This window comes from Gossypium hirsutum, chromosome A06 (assembly GCF_007990345.1).
Source record: "Gossypium hirsutum isolate 1008001.06 chromosome A06, Gossypium_hirsutum_v2.1, whole genome shotgun sequence".
NCBI classification, from domain to species: Eukaryota; Viridiplantae; Streptophyta; class Magnoliopsida; order Malvales; family Malvaceae; genus Gossypium; species Gossypium hirsutum.
This window is the reverse complement of record NC_053429.1, coordinates 982,621-1,001,580: the sequence shown is the minus strand read 5'-3', so window position 1 is coordinate 1,001,580 and position 18,960 is coordinate 982,621. Positions and strand designations below refer to the sequence as shown.

General features: G+C 29.8%; 2 protein-coding genes, 1 long non-coding RNA gene and 2 other non-coding genes across 6 annotated transcripts; all 5 read left to right on the top strand.

Moving 5' to 3' along the window:
* Positions 1–1,898: 1,898 nt before the first annotated feature.
* LOC107938892 (uncharacterized) lies at positions 1,899–7,347 on the top strand. Of its 2 annotated transcripts, XM_041114760.1 has the most exons (7): positions 1,899–2,093; positions 2,247–2,369; positions 3,176–4,995; positions 5,075–5,150; positions 5,878–6,257; positions 6,547–6,645; positions 6,904–7,347. In XM_041114760.1, exons 3-7 carry the CDS (start codon positions 3,241–3,243, stop codon positions 7,084–7,086), a joined length of 2,493 nt encoding a protein of 830 aa, XP_040970694.1. In that variant the 5' UTR covers positions 1,899–2,093; positions 2,247–2,369; positions 3,176–3,240; the 3' UTR covers positions 7,087–7,347. The 2 variants fall into 2 exon arrangements, with proteins under 2 accessions (XP_040970694.1, XP_040970693.1); XM_041114759.1 differs by lacking the exon at positions 2,247–2,369 and having other exon boundaries at positions 1,953–2,093.
* A 1,379-nt stretch (positions 7,348–8,726) lies between these two features.
* On the top strand, positions 8,727–11,460 carry LOC107938890 (uncharacterized). Its single transcript, XR_001695001.2, has 2 exons — positions 8,727–10,888; positions 10,991–11,460. It is a non-coding gene; the product is annotated as an uncharacterized lncRNA (long non-coding RNA).
* Positions 9,382–9,469, top strand: LOC121231294 (small nucleolar RNA R16). Its single transcript, XR_005929356.1, has one exon. It is a non-coding gene; the product is annotated as a small nucleolar RNA R16 (small nucleolar RNA).
* On the top strand, positions 9,591–9,679 carry LOC121231296 (small nucleolar RNA R16). Its single transcript, XR_005929358.1, has one exon. It is a non-coding gene; the product is annotated as a small nucleolar RNA R16 (small nucleolar RNA).
* A 1,474-nt stretch (positions 11,461–12,934) lies between the features above and the next one.
* On the top strand, positions 12,935–15,735 carry LOC107938918 (uncharacterized). Its single transcript, XM_016872174.2, has 3 exons — positions 12,935–13,332; positions 14,636–14,851; positions 15,427–15,735. The coding sequence occupies exons 1-3, from the start codon at positions 13,054–13,056 to the stop codon at positions 15,508–15,510; spliced, it is 579 nt and encodes a 192-aa protein (XP_016727663.1). The 5' UTR covers positions 12,935–13,053; the 3' UTR covers positions 15,511–15,735.
* The last annotated feature ends 3,225 nt before the right edge of the window (positions 15,736–18,960 follow it).

Genomic DNA, 18,960 nt, shown 5'->3' with positions numbered 1-18,960 from the left:
AAGATAACATAATTGACTAAAACATAACATTTCAAACATAAGTGACTAAAATGTAACCTGAGACAAACAAAAGTGACTATTTCAACAGTTTACCCATACATATATAATACTAAATCTTAGTATTTTATGTTTACATTTTTATCAATTTGATTTTATTTTTTAAAATTAAATTTTATCCTCAATTTTTTAAAAAATAGTTGAATTTAACCATCAGCATTTCAAAAATAATCACATTATTTTTTTAATAGAAATACAAGCTAAAACGTTAATTTTAACTTAATGTTCACTTTGACCTTCGAATTATACGTATTTTTTATCTTTGTATTGTTTTTTTCGTCTCTATTTGATTCTAAACTATCCTTCATTACATGGTTCAAAAACCGGTTGACATGTGGCACCAATCATAAAGTGCCACATGACACATTCAACCAATTATAATATACTACGTATCAATAAATTTATGAAAATAAAAAAAATAAAAAAAATACGTTGACTTAAACTTATTTAAAACATTTGATAAAATATTAAAATTTCGTATATCAAATTTATTTGGATAAAAAAAATTAATATTATTAAATTTTTGTAAGCTTCTCTTTTACACTTAGATTTAATTTATTTATCCAATAAATATAGTTACGTATTTTAAATATGCTCCACAATAAATCTTAATCTCAAGTTCTATTTAAGATACACTTAATTTATTAAGCTTAATTCGATCACAAACTTGTTTATTAATTTCCATACTCGAGCTTAATCTTGAGTTGAACTTTTTCATGTTTAACTTTGAATATTTAAATATTAAAAATAAAAAGGCAAAATTAAGTTTGCGAGCTATTTGAATTTGGAATCGATATGCTCAATTTTTACTCATTTAATAGCTTATAAGCTAAACTCGATAATTATTAAATCAAATTCTTTTTTATTTTTCAAATTGAATTTTAGTAGTCTGCGAGCACAAAAATGTATACTTATACATATACAAAGGTCAGGTTTTTCACTCAAACTCGAAAACTTATATAATATTTAAAATTTTTTTGATAAAAATATTAGGTTTAAAAATTAAATTTAAAAAATTAGATTTATTTAGAATATAGATCTATTTCAATATTCAAGATCTAGTTCATTTTCCAATATGTCAAAATTTCCTCCTTTCTTTCTTTATTTATGTAATTAGTATCACATAATAATTAAAGTATATAAGGATAATATAATTGTTGGTCCCTGAGCTTGATAATTATGTTCACATTGGTGCCTGTACTTCGTATTATCCACTTTGGTCCTTAAACTTGCAACTAGATCCATTTTGGTTTATGAACTTAGATTATATTAAAATTTGATGGTGTAAAATTGAATGGTATAATGGTCCGAGCAAATGGGTTGAACCGATTACTCGAAAACTATTTGAAATTGGTAAAAATTGTAAACCAGGACAAAAAATTTCAATTGAACTAGTTTAATATATATATTATATTTTTAATTAATTAATTAATTATTATTGGTCCAGCTATCGAACTAGTTAAACTAGTTGAATCGAGAATTGGTATTCTGACTTATTCAATCATCTATCCAGTTATTAAAAGACTAAATGTGTCACATCTTAAAAATTATATAATTTTTAAAAAATTTCAAGTGATGATGTGACATAATATCAGATTACCACGTTAAAGTACTAAAGTGCTAAAGTTATTAAAAGACTAAATTGGACCCAATTGTCAAGTTAAAGTGCTAAAGTGGACAAAAAAATGTACAGGTACCAAAGTGAACCTAACTAACAAGTTCAGGGGCAAAAATTATATTACCCCAAGTATATAATATTACGCGCGCCTCGTAACCACGTGCACTTTTTTTTTCGGCTAATTTGTTTTTCACTAAAAGAGACCCAATTCAAGGCTTTTACCGCTCATACATTTTCCCGCCACAAACAATTTGGCGGGAGATCATAACTCCCCCCCTCCCCCCAAATTCTTTAACCAGCCAGCCCCTAAATCCCTAACATTTGTTATTCACTCCATCTACAACGAAGCTGCAATTCAACGAGCTCCTCTCCCCCTTCTCGTTTTCTCCCCTTAGGAAAAATAAGTCTTCAATCTCAGGTGAGTGTATGCTCGTTTTTTTACTACAACAAGTTTCAGTTGTTTTTGAGTGTCTAGATTTGAAAAATATTAGGTAGATCTGGAGCTTTCGGATATTATATTTTGTTAATTATTTATTTGTTCTCTTTACACATTTGTTTTGAAACGTTTTAGATCTGATTCAGCATTGGAATATCAATATCAGTGATCCAGGACTGTAAGCTGTAACTTAATTAGGTTACCGGTTTTTGTTCTTCCTTCAGTGTTTCCGTTTTGCAGATATTGCATTTGAAAAAGGTAACGCGTTGTTGTTGTTTTGGTACTATTTGCTCAGGCATCGCTTAGTTCCATGAATTTTGCGTTCTTGCCAATGGAATCGCATTTTTTCTCTTTGGAATGTCGTTTTTTTTTCGAAATTAACGATAGCATAGATCTGGAACTTTCAGATCTTACCCTTTTTTTTGTAATTTTTGAATTTTGTTCTTGACGTATCTGTTTTCAGACATTGTAAATCTGTTCCAGCATTGGTAAATGTATATCAGTGAGCCAAGAGAGTAATCGTTTAGTGTTCTCTTTTTAACAAATAATTTGCATTTGAAAAGGGTAACGCGGTTGTTTTTGTATTATTAGCTCACTCATCGTTTAATCCCATGAATTTGCGGTCTTACAGATGGAATTAACAGTTCTCCATTGCAACTGCACGTTTTTGTTTTTCTTTGGATCTTCGATGTTTTCAAAATTAAAGCTAGCATTGTGCTTATATACATGTTATGTTTTGCTTTGTCTGTGGTGACATTGTTCTGCTTGAATATTGTATTCTAAGGTTAACTTAGCTTTCGAAAGTTGCTTGAGAGGGTTCATTGAACGTAAAACCATTTCATACACAAATTTGACTTTTTAGTGCCAAATTTCAGTTTATTGCCATTAAATTGCCTTTTATTTTTCTAGTCTGGGTAAGATTGGAGAAAGGGGATTTCAATTTCATCTAGAAAAAGCTAGACTTGCAATTTTAATCCTTGCTGATGCTTGGCTAGTTATTTTGAAATTAGTGTTTTGGTTAATCACGAGTAGGTTTATTAAAAAATGAAAATTCTATGTTGCAGGCAAGCATTCAAGCCTAGTTTTGAATGATATAGGCTAGAATCAGAAACAGAAACAATACTATCTGATGGAGTTAAGGAGCTTGACCCATTTTCACTTTGTCAATACCATTAAAGGTGGTTCTGTGGCAAAGTTCATGAATGTGGATTTTCGTGGGCGACCAGCACTCAAATTTAAGGAAATCAAGGAAGTATACAATTTAAGAGACACCAAATATCATGATCAAGTTCCTACAGTTCATCTACGTGATGATTTAGAGAGCTCGCCAACCGAATGTAATGGGGCTGAGGTAGAGATCACAGCCTTCTCTTTGGTGAGAGGAGTAAAAATCAAAAGCGAACCTGAAGATTGTGATTTGACTTGCAGTAACAATGGTGATGAAAGAATTGGCGACTTGGATGATCTTAGCTTTGTCAATATGACGTTGAGACAGCTTAAGAAGAGCTGTAAATCAAAGAAAAGAAAATGCTCGAACTTTGTTGGTTTAAATAAAGAAACCATGAAAACTTGCTCTAGTGTGGAACATGAGTTGCCGAACTTTTTGCCCGAGGATGATGGATATGATCTTGAAGAGCCTCTTATTAGTTTGAAATCCAGACTATCCAAGGATATGAAGAAGAGGAAGAGAAAGTCTTCAGGGAAGAGCGTCTCCGTTTCATCTCCAAACGAGGTTTCGCTTGCACCTGTCAAAGTTGAGGTTCCTGAGCCATGTTACTCAAAATGTGGAACCATGTTCGGTGTTAAATCTGTTCCAAGGTTTAGTCACAGCAAGCAAGCGGATTCTACTGTTACTGTATCTAATGATGTTCCTGAAACTGCTAATGTACATATTTCAGAGACTAAGGTGCCTTATCCTACAAAAGAACCTCAATGCGATTCACTTAATGAGGTGTCCTATGAATACAGGGGAAATTTAGAGGCAGAATATGATGTGGGGATTTCTAATTGGGATATTGTAAAGGTAGACAGTCCAGAAACAGTAAGTTATGAGTACTCTGACTTGTCAGAATTTAGAAAAGATGATTATATTTCCCGTCCTCTTTCTTATGATGTCCCCTTAGAATTGATGTCTCCAACAAAGGATTATAATGGTTATAGTTTGATTCGAGTTCCGGAGATAGCCATTCCTTGTGGTCTAGAAGGAGGTAGCACATTGTATCCCGTAGAAGAACCTGTACGCAGTGTTTCGAATGGGGTGTCTTGTGAATATATTGAAGATGTTATTCCTCAATTTGGTGTCAGTTCTTCCGGTTGGGAGATTGTTAAGGTAGACAGTCCAGAAATTATCAGTTACCAATGTTCAGGCTCGCAAGAATTTCGACAAGAAAGTTATACGGTCTATGCTATACCTAATGATATTTCCCCAGAGTCAATGCCTCCAACCAAGGGTTGTTCTCCTGATTTGGATGATAGCTCTATAAATAATTCTTCTGACAACCAGATGGCTTGTCAAACCAGCAGTAATGACAGAACTGAAGTATCTGAGACAGACAATGATGATAGCCTCCAATGCTCGGAAAATATCAATGAAGGTAGTACATGTTCCCATGAGAGCAGAACTGCACATGGTTGGCTTTTAAACAGTGCCATCGGTCCTTCCAGCGACGATGGGTTGTATTGGAGTTCATCATGCCTGAATCTCACAAGACATTCAGTCCCTGTCTCTGGCGGTTCTTCTTCATTAGGGAAGGAATCCCAGTTGCCTGCCTCCATGGCAACTAATGACGATGCTTCGGATAAGCCTATGACATCACCGGGACATCCAGATTATGATCAAAGAAATCAGCAAAATCATCCGGAAAGGCTTCTTTCATATAGAAAGGTGTGCAAAACATGTGTTTAAGTAACTCTACCATATTCTGTTGAAGCTTTTTTTTCTAACTAAATGCTTTGACTTTCAGGCCATTTCCCCAACCTCCCAAGAACGGCTTTGTCGGGCTATGGAGTTAACTGGGTTGGATGAAGATGAGCGTCAACGTAAGTACGCAAAAATTTGTTAATAGATAGAGATCGTAACTTTTTATGCACCGTCTTTTAAAGTGGCTTTCAAAATATTGAAACTCCTAATATTAATTGATTGCTTCATCATAATTTATTGAACAAATAAGTGGTAGCCATATGTTTTTTATTATTATTTTGATGCAATATTAGGGTTGGGGTAGGGTCATATGGTTTGAACTTCTGTCGAACTAGTGTCTGGTAAGAGTTGCGTTTTAATCATGACTTCATACAAGTCAAGGTAGCCATATGTTTTTATAGTCAACACTGAGTTAGGAAATTTGGGTTAATATTTGATTCACTAATAATGTATGATTTCAATATTTGGAAATCAGGGTTATTTTTTTTTTTGATGATGTGTTATCACCAAGTTTATTGATTGTGCATAGAACAATACATAGTCAATTAATGGTTTATTCAATTAACTTGCAAGCGTTTGGAGCAAAAGAAGTAAACAGTGGCCAATGTAAAGAAAAAAAGGAGTTCATAATATGTCCAATTAATTGTTTCCATATAGTTTATTTTTATTCTCAAACATCTAATCTCTCTTGCCTCTAAAATTACAGAAGATCTCAGAACTCATGAAACTTTTAAATTTAAGTATTTCATGATCTGCATAATTGGATTTTTTTCCCATTCAAACTGGGTTTGTCCTTATTGCATTCCATATCTGCTTGATATTGATTGGTTTTTATGATAATATCAGAATGTAGAGGGAAATTATACTTTGGGAAGCAGATCAATCATAGGATGTTAAAAGCTCAAGGCCTTGACCAGTTTGGGAGAGATGGAGCCACTGTCAAGCCAAAACCATTCATGAGAAGAGCAAAACAAGATAAGAAAGGATCCCCCCCTAAGGGCATTCTCAAGGTTCATCCATCTCGTACGGCACCACATGTTAGCAGTCCATGCACCACTCTCCAACGTTGTTCGCAAAGTGCCATTGCATTCACGCAGAGACAAATGCGTGATATTGAATCTTTAGCAACTAAACTCACAACTGAGTTGAAGTCCATGAAAGATATAGTGCTGGGGCAATTGCAGCCTGAGTTGGATACCACTGCAGCCACTGAAAATGCTGATGAGGTGTGTTGATGCACAACCTTCTTGGTTATTTAATGAACACATAATGACCTATACATATATTACCTTTAAAAGTTTAAGTCTGATATTCTTTATACAATTCCAACTACTACCTATAAGGTCCTTGAGCTTTTAAATTGGAAGATAATATGTATTTAAGCACGCATGAACTTACATTCTCTTGCATGTTGCAACAACAACGATGTTAATTAAGTTAAAGCTTAATTGGTATTCATATATTTGGTTAGATGCATGATGTTTACATATCTTACTTCGTTTTACTCTATGACAGGTCAGGATAGCTGTTGAAAGTGCAACAAAAGCTGAAGAAACTGCAAGAAAATGGCTTTCAATGATGGCAAGAGATTGCAACCGTTTCTGTAAAATTATGGTATATTTCTCTTTTCTTCGTGATAGAAAGAAACCCGAATCGTTGATTGAACTAGTTGGATTTCCGGTTCGAACATGTATAAAATTTTAATTTTAATTTTTTTTTGAAAACAAAACTAATAGAAAATTAGAAATCGGGAATCGATGTTTAAACAGTTCAATCACTGGTTCGGTTTTTAAAACCTTAAGCAATACTGATTGAGGTATAGCTTACTAGTTTTGCTGATTCCTTCAATGGGTGAATACTTGAATTTTGCAGAAACTAACCGAGGATTCCGACAGCGCTGCTTCCGAACGTGTAATCCAAAAAGAAAGGAAGATCACTTTTGCTGATGAGGCCGGTGGAAAGCTTTGCCATATCAAGGTTTTTAAGGATGATATGGACAGCAGCAACACAGCTTTACTACAGTGTAGCATTGTAAAAACAGAGATATCTGGTTGAATTTGATTTTAGGGCATCTCTTACGTTTTCACAGTGACTCCTCATGTTGTTACATACCAAGTTGATTCAACCTGGATATGCGGCAAATAAAGACACCAAGCCGTTGACACCATTGAGGTTAGTTTTTATTGCATATATATATGCATGAGTTGAGGGGTACTTAAATTATGAGATGTTCTGCTGCTATTTGTTTGTTTTGTTCATAGTTGGATGAATGTAAGAATGTTTAATTACGTTGAATGGAATCATTAGTGAAATGAATGTAAGAATGTTTAATTCTTTATTCTATTGGGAAAAATATATTATTTATACATGCATTGTAGGTTATTAATGTACTAAGGTGATATTGGTTTGGAAAGATATTTTGGATTTTTTAATCATTATTATAATTTGGTTCAATTTAGTTTGATTTTTTATTTTTTTCATATTAATTTATTATTTTAAATTTTATTTGTAAGAAAAAAGAGAGTAGCAAATTACATAACAGTAATTACATCAATATCATCTTATAAATTATTTAGATTGGAAGTATCAATTTGTTGGGGAGGAGAAGCAAACTCATAGAGGCCTAATTGGTAGTCAAACATCATACCAAGGGATTAGCCGCTCCATTAGATACTCTGTAAATATGCTCGATACGAATCATCCATGCTCGGGCACAAAATTCTTTTATTTTTCATATTCGTGTCCTGTTTACTATGTCTTTTTAATTACAATTGATTGTTTGAACTATCACATTTTAAAATAACACAAATATTATTTAAAAAAATTATTTTCATAATGAAGTTTATTTTGGTAAAATGAAATTTATTTTATAATTTTTTAATATTTATTTAACAGAATTTTAAGATATTTTTCTTAAATTTTAAAAAAAATTAAATTACTTTCATTATTTTAAATATAAAATATTTACTTTTATATCATAAAAAATTAAAATTGTCATTCAAATTTTTTGATCTAAATTGATTTTTTTTTCTTAAAATCTTGAAATTGTGTTACTTTCCAATGTAATGGCACTTAAAAAGAACAACTCATTTATGTTATCAAACATGATATGCTCTATCAGATATCAAACAATATTTGAATATTTTGATTATATCTTTTCTCCTAATTCAAATGATAATCAACTAGTTATTGTGTCTCGAATTATAACAAAAGAAATTAAGTGTTTATATAAGTTTTAATACATTTGCACTCGTATACGAATTTGTCATTAAATTTAAAAATACAAAAAGTTAAGGGTTAATTACATCTAATGTCCTCAAGCAATGGTTTAAATTGGTCCCTAAGTTTCAGAGACTTAATTGAGTTATCAAAGCATTAATATTGTATTATAGTATTTTTGTCCACTTAGCCATTAACATGTGGAACATATTTTTTAATATGTGTACTTATTGCATGAATATTACTTCAATTTTAATACATTCACCAAAAAAGCTAGTACAAAGCTCGAACAAATAAAAATTACAGATGTTTTTAGAATTCATTTAAGATAAGGCAAATTAAATTATTAGTCACCCAATTATGGTTTTTTTTTGTTACTTAATTACAAAAAATTATAAAATGATTATCCAATTATTCAAGTTCGTCTTTTCTGATAAAAATGGAATACCTAAAAAATCCAAGATAGTTGGGTGATAAAAAAAGACAAAATTGAATGGTTGAATGATCATTTTATAATTTTTCATAATTAAATGATCAAAAAAGAAAATTATTAATAGTCAAGTGACTAATTTATAATTTTTCATAAAACATAGTTATTACGTTAAAAAAGCCCAATAAAACCCTAATTCGTATAATTTCGTTTATAAAAACCCACTACCTCCTCTCCTATTCTTCAAATTGCCGCCTCCAGAGGATTTTCCCTCTTCTCTGCTCTTAACTTTCCCTTCTGTCAATTCCTGATTCAATAGAATTTTCGTCAGCCAAATATAGTTTTTTCCCTTTATGGCGTTGCATCTGTTTATCCTCTTCTCTTCTCAGCAAAAATATCAAATGATTTTGCTAAAGGAAGATAAACAACAGATGCAGATAATGAAAAAAAGGGGTAAGCTTACCAGCCCATTGCATTCTATTTCTTTGCCTTGGTGTCAAATGGACTTCCCTACAAATTTTCCTCTTTTTTTTATAAATTGTTAGGGTTTTTTGTGGGGTTTATCGGATGGAAAGGGATGGATACTTAACTTATTCTACACTCTGATTAAACAGTATATTCAAAATTGCGCTTATATATATTCCGATGCCATTTTTTGTTTAGTTTTCTTCTTTTTGAATTGATTGTAGGGATTTGAAAGTGAAGGCAAATGATGTTAAAATTTATTGCTTATATATACTGAAACATTAAATGTAGATTAATAAACTCCGCTTATTATCTGGTGCCTTTGCTTTTAATCAGTTTTTTTTTCCAATTTTTGGCTTGTTTTTTGAATTAATTGTGTAATTCCCCCTTTTTTGTTTCAAATTTTTCTAAATTTTTTTAGGGTTTTTATTTTTGGAGTTTATTGGGTGGCAAGGGATGAATATTATCTTATCCTACACTCTGATTAAACCGTGTAGATTTAAATTTTTCGCTTATTGATATTCTGATGTCATTTTTTTGTTTTGGTTTTTCTAAAAAAAATTGAAACCCTAATTTTTTGAACTGATTATGATTTTAAGGGCACTTGTTTTCAATGAAGAGAAGAAGCAGACGTGTGGTTTGAATTTGATGCCATTGATGTCTGCAATTTTCACTATATGCGAATTTTCTTTGATTTTTAATTAAATTTTTAACCTTTTTTTACTTTATTTTACTAGTAACATCATAATTTCAATATTACGTATTTATCTTAAGAAGTAAAAAAGGATGAAAATCGTATGTTCGTGCAAACGCAGCACCCATCATTGGTGCAATGAGTGGCACTTTCCACACGAGATTTCTGATTTTATTCTCTTCAAAATTTAGTATGCTTTTAAGACTAACTTAACTGATTATGTCGAAAAAAAAGTTTGGAAGAGCTTGGAAGTGCATCCGGTTGGACAAGTTTTTTTGCTGATATGTCTGGAAAACTCGCCTAGCAGGATGCCTTTTCAAGCTCTTTCTTCGAAACTGTTCATTTCACTAATTCTAAAAAAATGGTCAATTTGGTTAATTAACTTTTATTTTCGACACATTTTGATAATTTAGTCTTATTTTAATCTAAAATTATTAAATAATTGAGTGTTTTTATAACTTATTTTGAAATATATAATTAATTGATTTATTTACATTTTAGATTTTGTTTTTCAGATGAGTTTTGGAATTTTATGATTTTTTTTTAGAGAGTATTTTCCTTCCTCAACCCCAACATGAATATTGGCATCTCTCTCGTGAGCTTGTTTGTCATATCCATATCAACTATCAATTGAAATGCTTTCAAGTGTGATAACATCTTCGATTAAGGATTCGAGATCAACCTTCCCTTTAACAGTAATATTTTAGATTGTTATGATATAAATGTCTAGTGAGTACAGTTGTATTAAAATTAAATGATTAAAATATTAATTATATAAGAAGCATTGGAGGAAATGTCGAGTTGGATGAGTGAGGGGATTCATCATAGTCAACCATGCTTCAGATACAATGACCGTGCAACGACGGCAGACGATGCTGCCATGGAAAACGTTACGTTGAGATTGTCTTCCAACTTTTTGCAGAGAGAAGTGAATTGTGTGATGGTTGTAGCTAACATAACACAGATTTACAAAGCTTTAAAAGCAGGAGACTTAAAGCCATTAGAGGCCACCTGACAGCTTTTCAGCTTCCCTGCTTTAGGAAAATGCAGTAAGCTCTCTCTCTCGGTACTGTCTTTAACATACGTACATACATACATTCATGCATGCATGTCTTGACTAAGTCTCCATTCCAAATTATGTGTGGCTGCAGATGAGAACCCTTTATTGATCTTAACACATGGTGATTTGTTATCGACTGAGGAGAGGAGTGATGGCAGGATGAAGATATGCGAACATCTCGGAACATCTCGAAATATCGGAGACTAATGGAGTTTACGACATACTATGGCTCAATGAATATGGATTCCCAGTAGAAGAATCTGATCCAGTTTCAGCCTATGCCTTGATCAAAGCTGTATACAGGGCACTTTTCATCTCAGATAGAAGCCACTTTCCAAAGATGAAATTCAAGGACTGGGCAATATTGACATTGTTATGGCTAATGCGCTTCATTGGCTTAAAAATCTTGAAATCAAACAAAAATATATTTCTCCTAGAAGAATAGACTTCTATATTTGAAAGTATAATCTTTAAAAATCTTAAACATATACAATAGACCAAAGTTTTAGGTTAAAATATGATATTAGTTTTTGTATTTTTATAGTATTTGAGATTTAATTATTTTACTGAGAAAGTTCAAATTTTAATTGTTTTATCTTTTTAATTTTTATGTCCTCATTTAGTTAGTTGAGTCTTAATGTAGTATTGATATTTTTATTAATTAGGAAGGATTTGGGTTTGATTAGTATCGATATTGTTGTCTGTGGAAAAAGATTTAAGTTTGAATCTTATTTAATAGTAGAAGAGAGATTATGAATAAATTTTATGTATTATATAAAAAAAGTAGATATAATAAAAATTTATAATGATATAAATATTAAAAAAAATCTTAATTTAATCATTAATTACATTGATAGCTTATGTCAGATCATATCTTACATCACATAAAAGTAACTTAATTAATATTTATCAATATTTGATAAATTGTGACAAAATATTTATAATTATAATGATTTATTTGGGATTTTTAAATAGAAAAATTAAAGGAATTAATTTTTAACCCTTTAAATAAAAAGACTTAAATCTGTAATTCTGTTAAGCTACAGTGGCTAAAAGCATATTTTAACAAAAAAATTTATTGTAATTAATCTCGTAGTTAGCACCGTCACAAACACAAAAGTCAACTGCAAGCAACACGGTAGTCAAAGCGTTGTACTTATAGGACCCACACCCAAAAACAAGCATTGTGTCGGTAGATTCTAAAGAGTCAAATTTTGATTTTAGTCCTTGTATTATATTTAATTTATGTATTTAGTCCATACAGTTTAATTTGATATAATTTTATTTTTTTAATAATTATTAATGTATGCTTTTGTTTAAAGTTCTAAAAAAAACTCTAATCCTTAATTTTTTTTTCACTTTAGGTGATATAATGGTAATTAAAATATTCCTTTATTGATTTATTATCGTTTAAAAAAATTGAGCTCAAACTTATGATTTGGGTTTCTTTAAAAAATATATATATTCTCTATGGGTAGTTTTGATGGTGGGAGTCTTTGTTCGGAGATGTTATCTAAACTGAATTGGATTAGAAATCAAAGAGAGTATCTTCAATTCAACCATAAATTAAATTATCTAAACTACTAGTGGTTTGATCAATTCAACCACCAATTCAGTTTTGAAAAACTTGTTGTTAGGTTCATGCGCCTATCTCCCTTGCAAGGAGCTCAACCAAGCCGCTTAGGTGAAAAAGGCTCCGTGACAGCACAATGGCCCGTTGCTCTCCTCAATTAATGGGTTTTTCGAAGTGGTTCGAGATAGTATGAGAGACAACATTGTTCTAAGGATCATAGTTTACTTTTTCCCTTTATTTTTTGTCTATCATTTTTCATTTGTTTTAAACCCTAAACTCTAATCGCTAAACAAAACTTATAAATAATAGTAATACTACCAAATTACATCAAATTAAAATAAAACGACTAAATTTAAAAAATTAAATACAATATAGGGACCAAATACATAAATTAACCTTTTTAAGCTAAAACCAGCTATCCACCCATTATTATGACCCTTCACCGACTTTCTCCTCCCTGCCTCTCTCTCTCTCTCTCTCTCTCTCTCTCTAATAACACTTAACATTCACTATAAAAAAACCAAAGAGCTTTCAATTTCATAATTCATAGTGTTTTGTGGGTTTTTTGAGAGCTAAATAAAATGAATCAGAATTCACCCACATCGTTCTCAATATCAATCCATCATTCCCAACAACAAGCAGCGGCGTTAGCTCCTTTAAAAAAAGATAGCTCTTCGTCTTCTTCTGTAGCTGGTTTCTTTGGTAAAAATGGGTACAAATTCTGGGTTTTGACTGCAATCATCTTACTTGCTTTTTGGTCCATGTTTACTGGTTCTGTTTCTCTTAAATGGTCTTCGGGGAATCTCACTAGTTTCTCCTACGACTCTGATTTCTCCATTCGTGAAGATCTTGATGTTCTTGTAAGTAATCGAATCTTTTCTCAAATTTTTTCTTTGGATTTTCGTTTCGGTTTTGTTTGGATTTGTGGGTAGAATTGTGAATTTGAGGCCGGCTGAGTCATTTAAGCTTTTGAGTTAATTTCGGGTCATTACGAGTTCGGATCGAGTTTTACCGGGTCTGTTTCACCGAAATGGTGCTATGGAAATCTCAGTAATTTCTCTTATGATTCTAGTTACTCTATGTGGACGAAGATGGAATATTGTTAAGGGAGTAAAAATTCTCTGAAATCTTGCTTTGTTCCGACCCTCAACACGTTCAGTATTGTTTTTCGAGAGTAGTTTTCTCTTCGAATTCGAGTACTTGAAGAAGTAGCTTGAGACGATGAGTTGATAGAGTAGAAAAGACGAATCATGCCCTATAGCAGCATTAATGCTTAAAGTAGAATTGCCCATGGCCGGGGCACCGTTTCGTTTCGATCCAAAAGTTGGTCTGGAAAGTAAAAGGATATAACTAAAAATATAGTCTCCAATAATGGTTTGGATATAAAAAATAAAGCTGGTTTTTTAAAACTTTGGATAAGCTTTTTTGACCCATCCTCAGCTCAATCCACCCATCCTCAGCACAATCCAAATTTATAAAAAATAAGAACGGTTGATGTTATTATTTTATTATTATTATTTGGATATTTTAATGAATTCTATTTATTATTAATTTTGTCATAATTTTAATATTATTTAATTATTTTTAAAAAAAAATACATTTATTGAAAAAATAAATTTTTTAGTGGATTTGATATATTATATTTTTTTATTTTTTATATAAAAAATATAGAAAATTTTAATATTTTTATCTGAATTGATTTTGACAAAATTTTAGGTTCATTTTTTTAATTGAGTCTAAGAAATTAGTCTATATTTTTTTAATCGGTTTATTTTGAACTCAACCTGGTTTATGGACATCTCCACCTACAAGTGAAATAAAAAATTATGTTAGAAATGAGTAAAAATTAATTAAAGCTCAATGTGTAATTTCATTGTTTTATTGATTTACAAATTTCTAAAAACTAAAACGATTATATAAATATTTTTTATTTTTTGAGGTCAAGAACATTGCTTGCTCTCTCCCTCCTTTTGGCTTTGAGTGTCGTACACTCATGTTTTGTAGATTCACCGTCTCTTTTAAGTATACCACTGGATACAATTTTCGACATGTTGAGAGCTTATATTTCCGTCCATTAACTCCGGCCGATCCTCAATAAGATTAATTATATTTTCGATGTCGGGTCAAAATTAATCCGACCCTCCTTCTATTTTGGTTTAATAGGAATTGGAGGAAAGAGAGAAGGTAGTGAGGAAGATGTGGGATGTCTATACACATAGCACAAGCATTCGTTTGCCTAGATTTTGGCTTGATGCTTTTGAAGCTGCTTATGAGAATTTATCAAGTGAAGTTAATGGAGTTCGCGATAAAGCCATATCTGAAATTGCTAAATTATCTATGCAGTCCCTAAATCTTGTTCCCCCCTCGGTTCAATCAAAGGTCAGTCTCGTTTTTTTTTTTTCGGTTTAATATATCATTTGATATTTAAGTTTTAACATTTTTTTTTCGAGGTTAAAATTTGTCATAAGTCTCAATATCTTTCACAAATTTGAAATTTAGTCCCTATACTTTTATTTCTTAGAATTTAATCTCTTTATTTTTAATATGTTAAAATTCAAGTTTAACCGTTAAATTTGTTAGGTGTGACATTTTGAAAGGAAAAAAAAAAGATTTTGCAATGAACCTAAATTTAACACTATTAACAATTGGACTTAAATTTTAAAATTTAAAAAGTATAGGGATTGAATTTTAAATTTTCGAAAAGGCACATAAACTTATGACACATTTTAATTACTTCTAGTTTTTAGTTCAATGTGATAGCTATATTTGGTAAAAGGTATAAATTTGTTTAATTGTGTTTAATTTTTTTAAATGAATATTTTCGAGTTTTAGTGTGTATTTTTTTAAATCCAAATTAAAAAATATAATTTTTATCAAATAATATAAATAAAATTAATTATAATTAAATGAATTAAAGTTTCTCATATATTTGTTGGTGATGTTATAATTTACAGATTAGCAGCAGTCAAGGGAGAAAAAAGACTAATAAAGAAGCTTATAAAAAGAAAGAGAAGGATATTTCCAATGGGAATTTGTAGTCCTAAATTTTGGCCTTGCAATTACCAGGAAAAAAAAAAGTGTAATGGTGGAAGCTTTGAGGCTTTTAAATGAAGTTTAACTGTAAAAAAAATAAAAATGGAAGCTTTTGTTGTAAGTTGCAATGTATTTTTTTTATGTATGTTTTATAATTTTACGAAGATTAATTATTTTGAGATTCGTAATTGACTTTTTGATTAATGTTATATTTAGGATTTGGATTTGAATCACTTATTTTAAGAATCCGATGCATTTTATTGTCGGATCAAATATTTGTTGATATTTTTTATTTTGTTTTTGCATGTGTATATTATATATAGCTGTGTTCACAGTTCGGTTAAAACTGAATTAATTTATTTAATTTAATTAATCAGTTGGTGGTCGAATTTAGTTTAGTCAGAAGTTGGTTAATGATTTTTTTGAAATTTTGGTTATTGGGTAATCCGGTTTGAAATCGGGTAATTAACTAAATTAACCAACTAACCGAAATAAATAATATATATTATATATAATATAGTATTTGGTTGTTAACTTCCAATTGTTTTTTTCACCTCCATTTAAAGTTTTTTGAACTATTAAAAAAATGAAAATTAGTAATGTGTTTTTTATATGTTTTATACTTATTTTAACGAAAAGACAAAGTCATATAATTTTTTATTAATTCGGTTAACAAATCGAATTAACCAAAATATTTCACTCCAGTTAATGTATTTGAAAAAAAATTCAATTCGATTAACGGTTAAAAATTTTTACATTTTGAGTAATTCGGTTCGGATATTAACCGAACCAACCATTTGAACACCCCGAATTATATATTTATATATAATATTTTATGATATCTTGAAATTTTTAAGTAATTTAATTTTATGGATAATATACTCTTCGTACATTTGAAATTTGGTCGATGTGTTTCATTTATCAATATTTTAATTTTTTTTATTTAACTATTAAAATCTAATTGATAATTGAGTAAAAAATTTCTTTAAATTAGATAAAAAATATTAAAGAGGTTATTTTAAAATGTTGATTTTTACTTTATTCCTTAAAAATATTATTGAAGAATTTTATAAGTGGAACAATTATGTAAAATATATAATAATAATAATTAAAATGTAATTAATTTAATGCGTAAAAGGCATGATAAAAATCAAGGCATTAAAAATGATTAACCAAAGTTGTAGTTCTTTGTTTTATCGCCTACATATTTCATTTTATTAGAAATAATGATATCAAGTCATATTTCAAAAGAAAAATATTTATTAAAATAGAAAAAAATAGTAAAATACAAATTTGTGAGAAAAGAAATAAGTAGTTTTTGAATTGGTTAAAATTTTCTATTTGTCTTTATATTTTACGGAAATTGTAAATTTAATATTTATACTTTAATTTAATTAATTTTAGTCGTTGTATTTTTTTGAATTTTAAAATTTCAGTCCTCACCAAACAATGATTGTTAAATTTTATTAAGTTTAAGTTCTGCTATTTTCAGAATCTAGTGTTGCAAACACGTTATCATATGTGTAATGTCATGTTAGCTTATTGTTTTCACATATTATTCACTAGAAATCTAGTTAATGGATTAACGACTGTCATTTGCATTAAGACTAAAATTTTAAAATTTGAAAGTATAGGGACTTAGAATGACCTAGTTGGAGAATATGGACGAAATATACAATTGAATGCATAGTATAAGACTAATAATTGAATTTAACCAAATGAAATTAATTACTTTTGTTTGGGTCAATACTAAAATTTCAAATTTCAAAAAGTACAATAACTAAAAATGACCATTACGCCAATGTATAGGGACTAAATTCGATTAAATTAAAGTACACAGACTAAATTCATAACATTCACAAATTACAGTGACTAATAGCAGAATTCAACCTTTTGAATTAGAATTCCTCAACTAAAAAAATAACCAAATTAGCCCCTATAGCTTAGATCAAAGAGTAATTTGGTCATTCAATCAACAATTCCATCCATTTTTATTATTAGAAACTAGTCCTTACACGTCAGCATAAGGTACACGTAGCATGCCATATGTAATTATCTAGTTATTAACAGTAGAAATAGATGAAAGTTTTAACAAAAAAAAAGCAAATTGCTTTTTAATCGAATGTATAGAAACTAATTTCTCATTTTTTTAAAAGTAGAAAAGAGCAAAATGTAATTCAACTCTTAATAAATAAGCCACTATAATTCTTTGAACGTTACATTATCATGGTATTATTTTATTTTGACTTTTTTATATTTCTATAATTAAAAAAAAATCACACATAATATATTTAAATGTTAAATATCTATTTTTACTATTTAAACCAAACATTAATTTATATTTTACATGTACTTTTGATGATTATATTTATTATTACATAATAAATATGTCACAAATAATAGGCTAAACGACAATATTGTCTAGGGATTTTTAGTGGGTGATCTTGCGATTAAGTTTTGAATGGCTTAATTAAAATTTTTAAAAACTTCAAGGGTTTTAGTGAAAATTTTAAAAATTTTTGGTAGGTTTAATTAAAACTTTCAAAAATTTAGAGGTTTTATGAAAATTTACAAAAAAATAAAAATAAAATTGAAGAGTCTAATTGAAATGTTTAAAAATTTTCAAAAATTTTAGGGAGACCTAATTAAAAATTTCAGAAAAATTTAAGGATATAACTAAAAATTTCAAAAACTTTGGGGTCCAAGGCCCCTAAGTCTTAATGAGGACCCCCCCTCTGGGTTTTTATATTCAGGTCCAAAAAATATTTTTGGGCCTAGCACAAAAGAGTAACAAATCTGGTTTTTTGCCGCGCGAAAATGCAACGAAAATTCAAAAAAGAATAAGAGAAGAGAAGTTTGAATTTACGAGGGATTTCGGATAACAAATTAAAAAATAAACCGTAGTTCTCGCACTTCAAGTGCAATATTCGCTGTTTCTTCGAAATTTTACGTTAAATCTTTGAAATTCAGAGCAGATTACGGGTGCGGATAATCGATTTTCCATTTCATTTTCGTCTAGATCAAGATCTGGTAAGCTTCACCATTATTCTATTACGATCCTTTTGTTTTGGAAATGATCTGAAATTTTGTTCGGTTTTTAAGGTTATGCATTTAGCTTTGTGATGAAATTTGCATATATAAATAAATAAAATAGTGCTTTCAAGGGAGGGAGAGATGAAGTAATCGTTAATTATATGCAGAACAATTGAAAACTGGAAATATGCAAATAAAGATCACATTTTTAGGTAGTTTTCAGGGAAAGAAATAGCTATCAATTTTTTTTTCTCAGTGATACAAATAGAAACATCAAAACCAGGCAATTATGTTTATATATATATATTGGTAATGATCTGAAATTTTGTTAGGTTATTAAGGTTACGCATTCAGTTTTGTGATAAAATTTGCCTTTAAATTTATATAGAAATAGATAAAACAGTATTTTCAAGGGAGGGAGA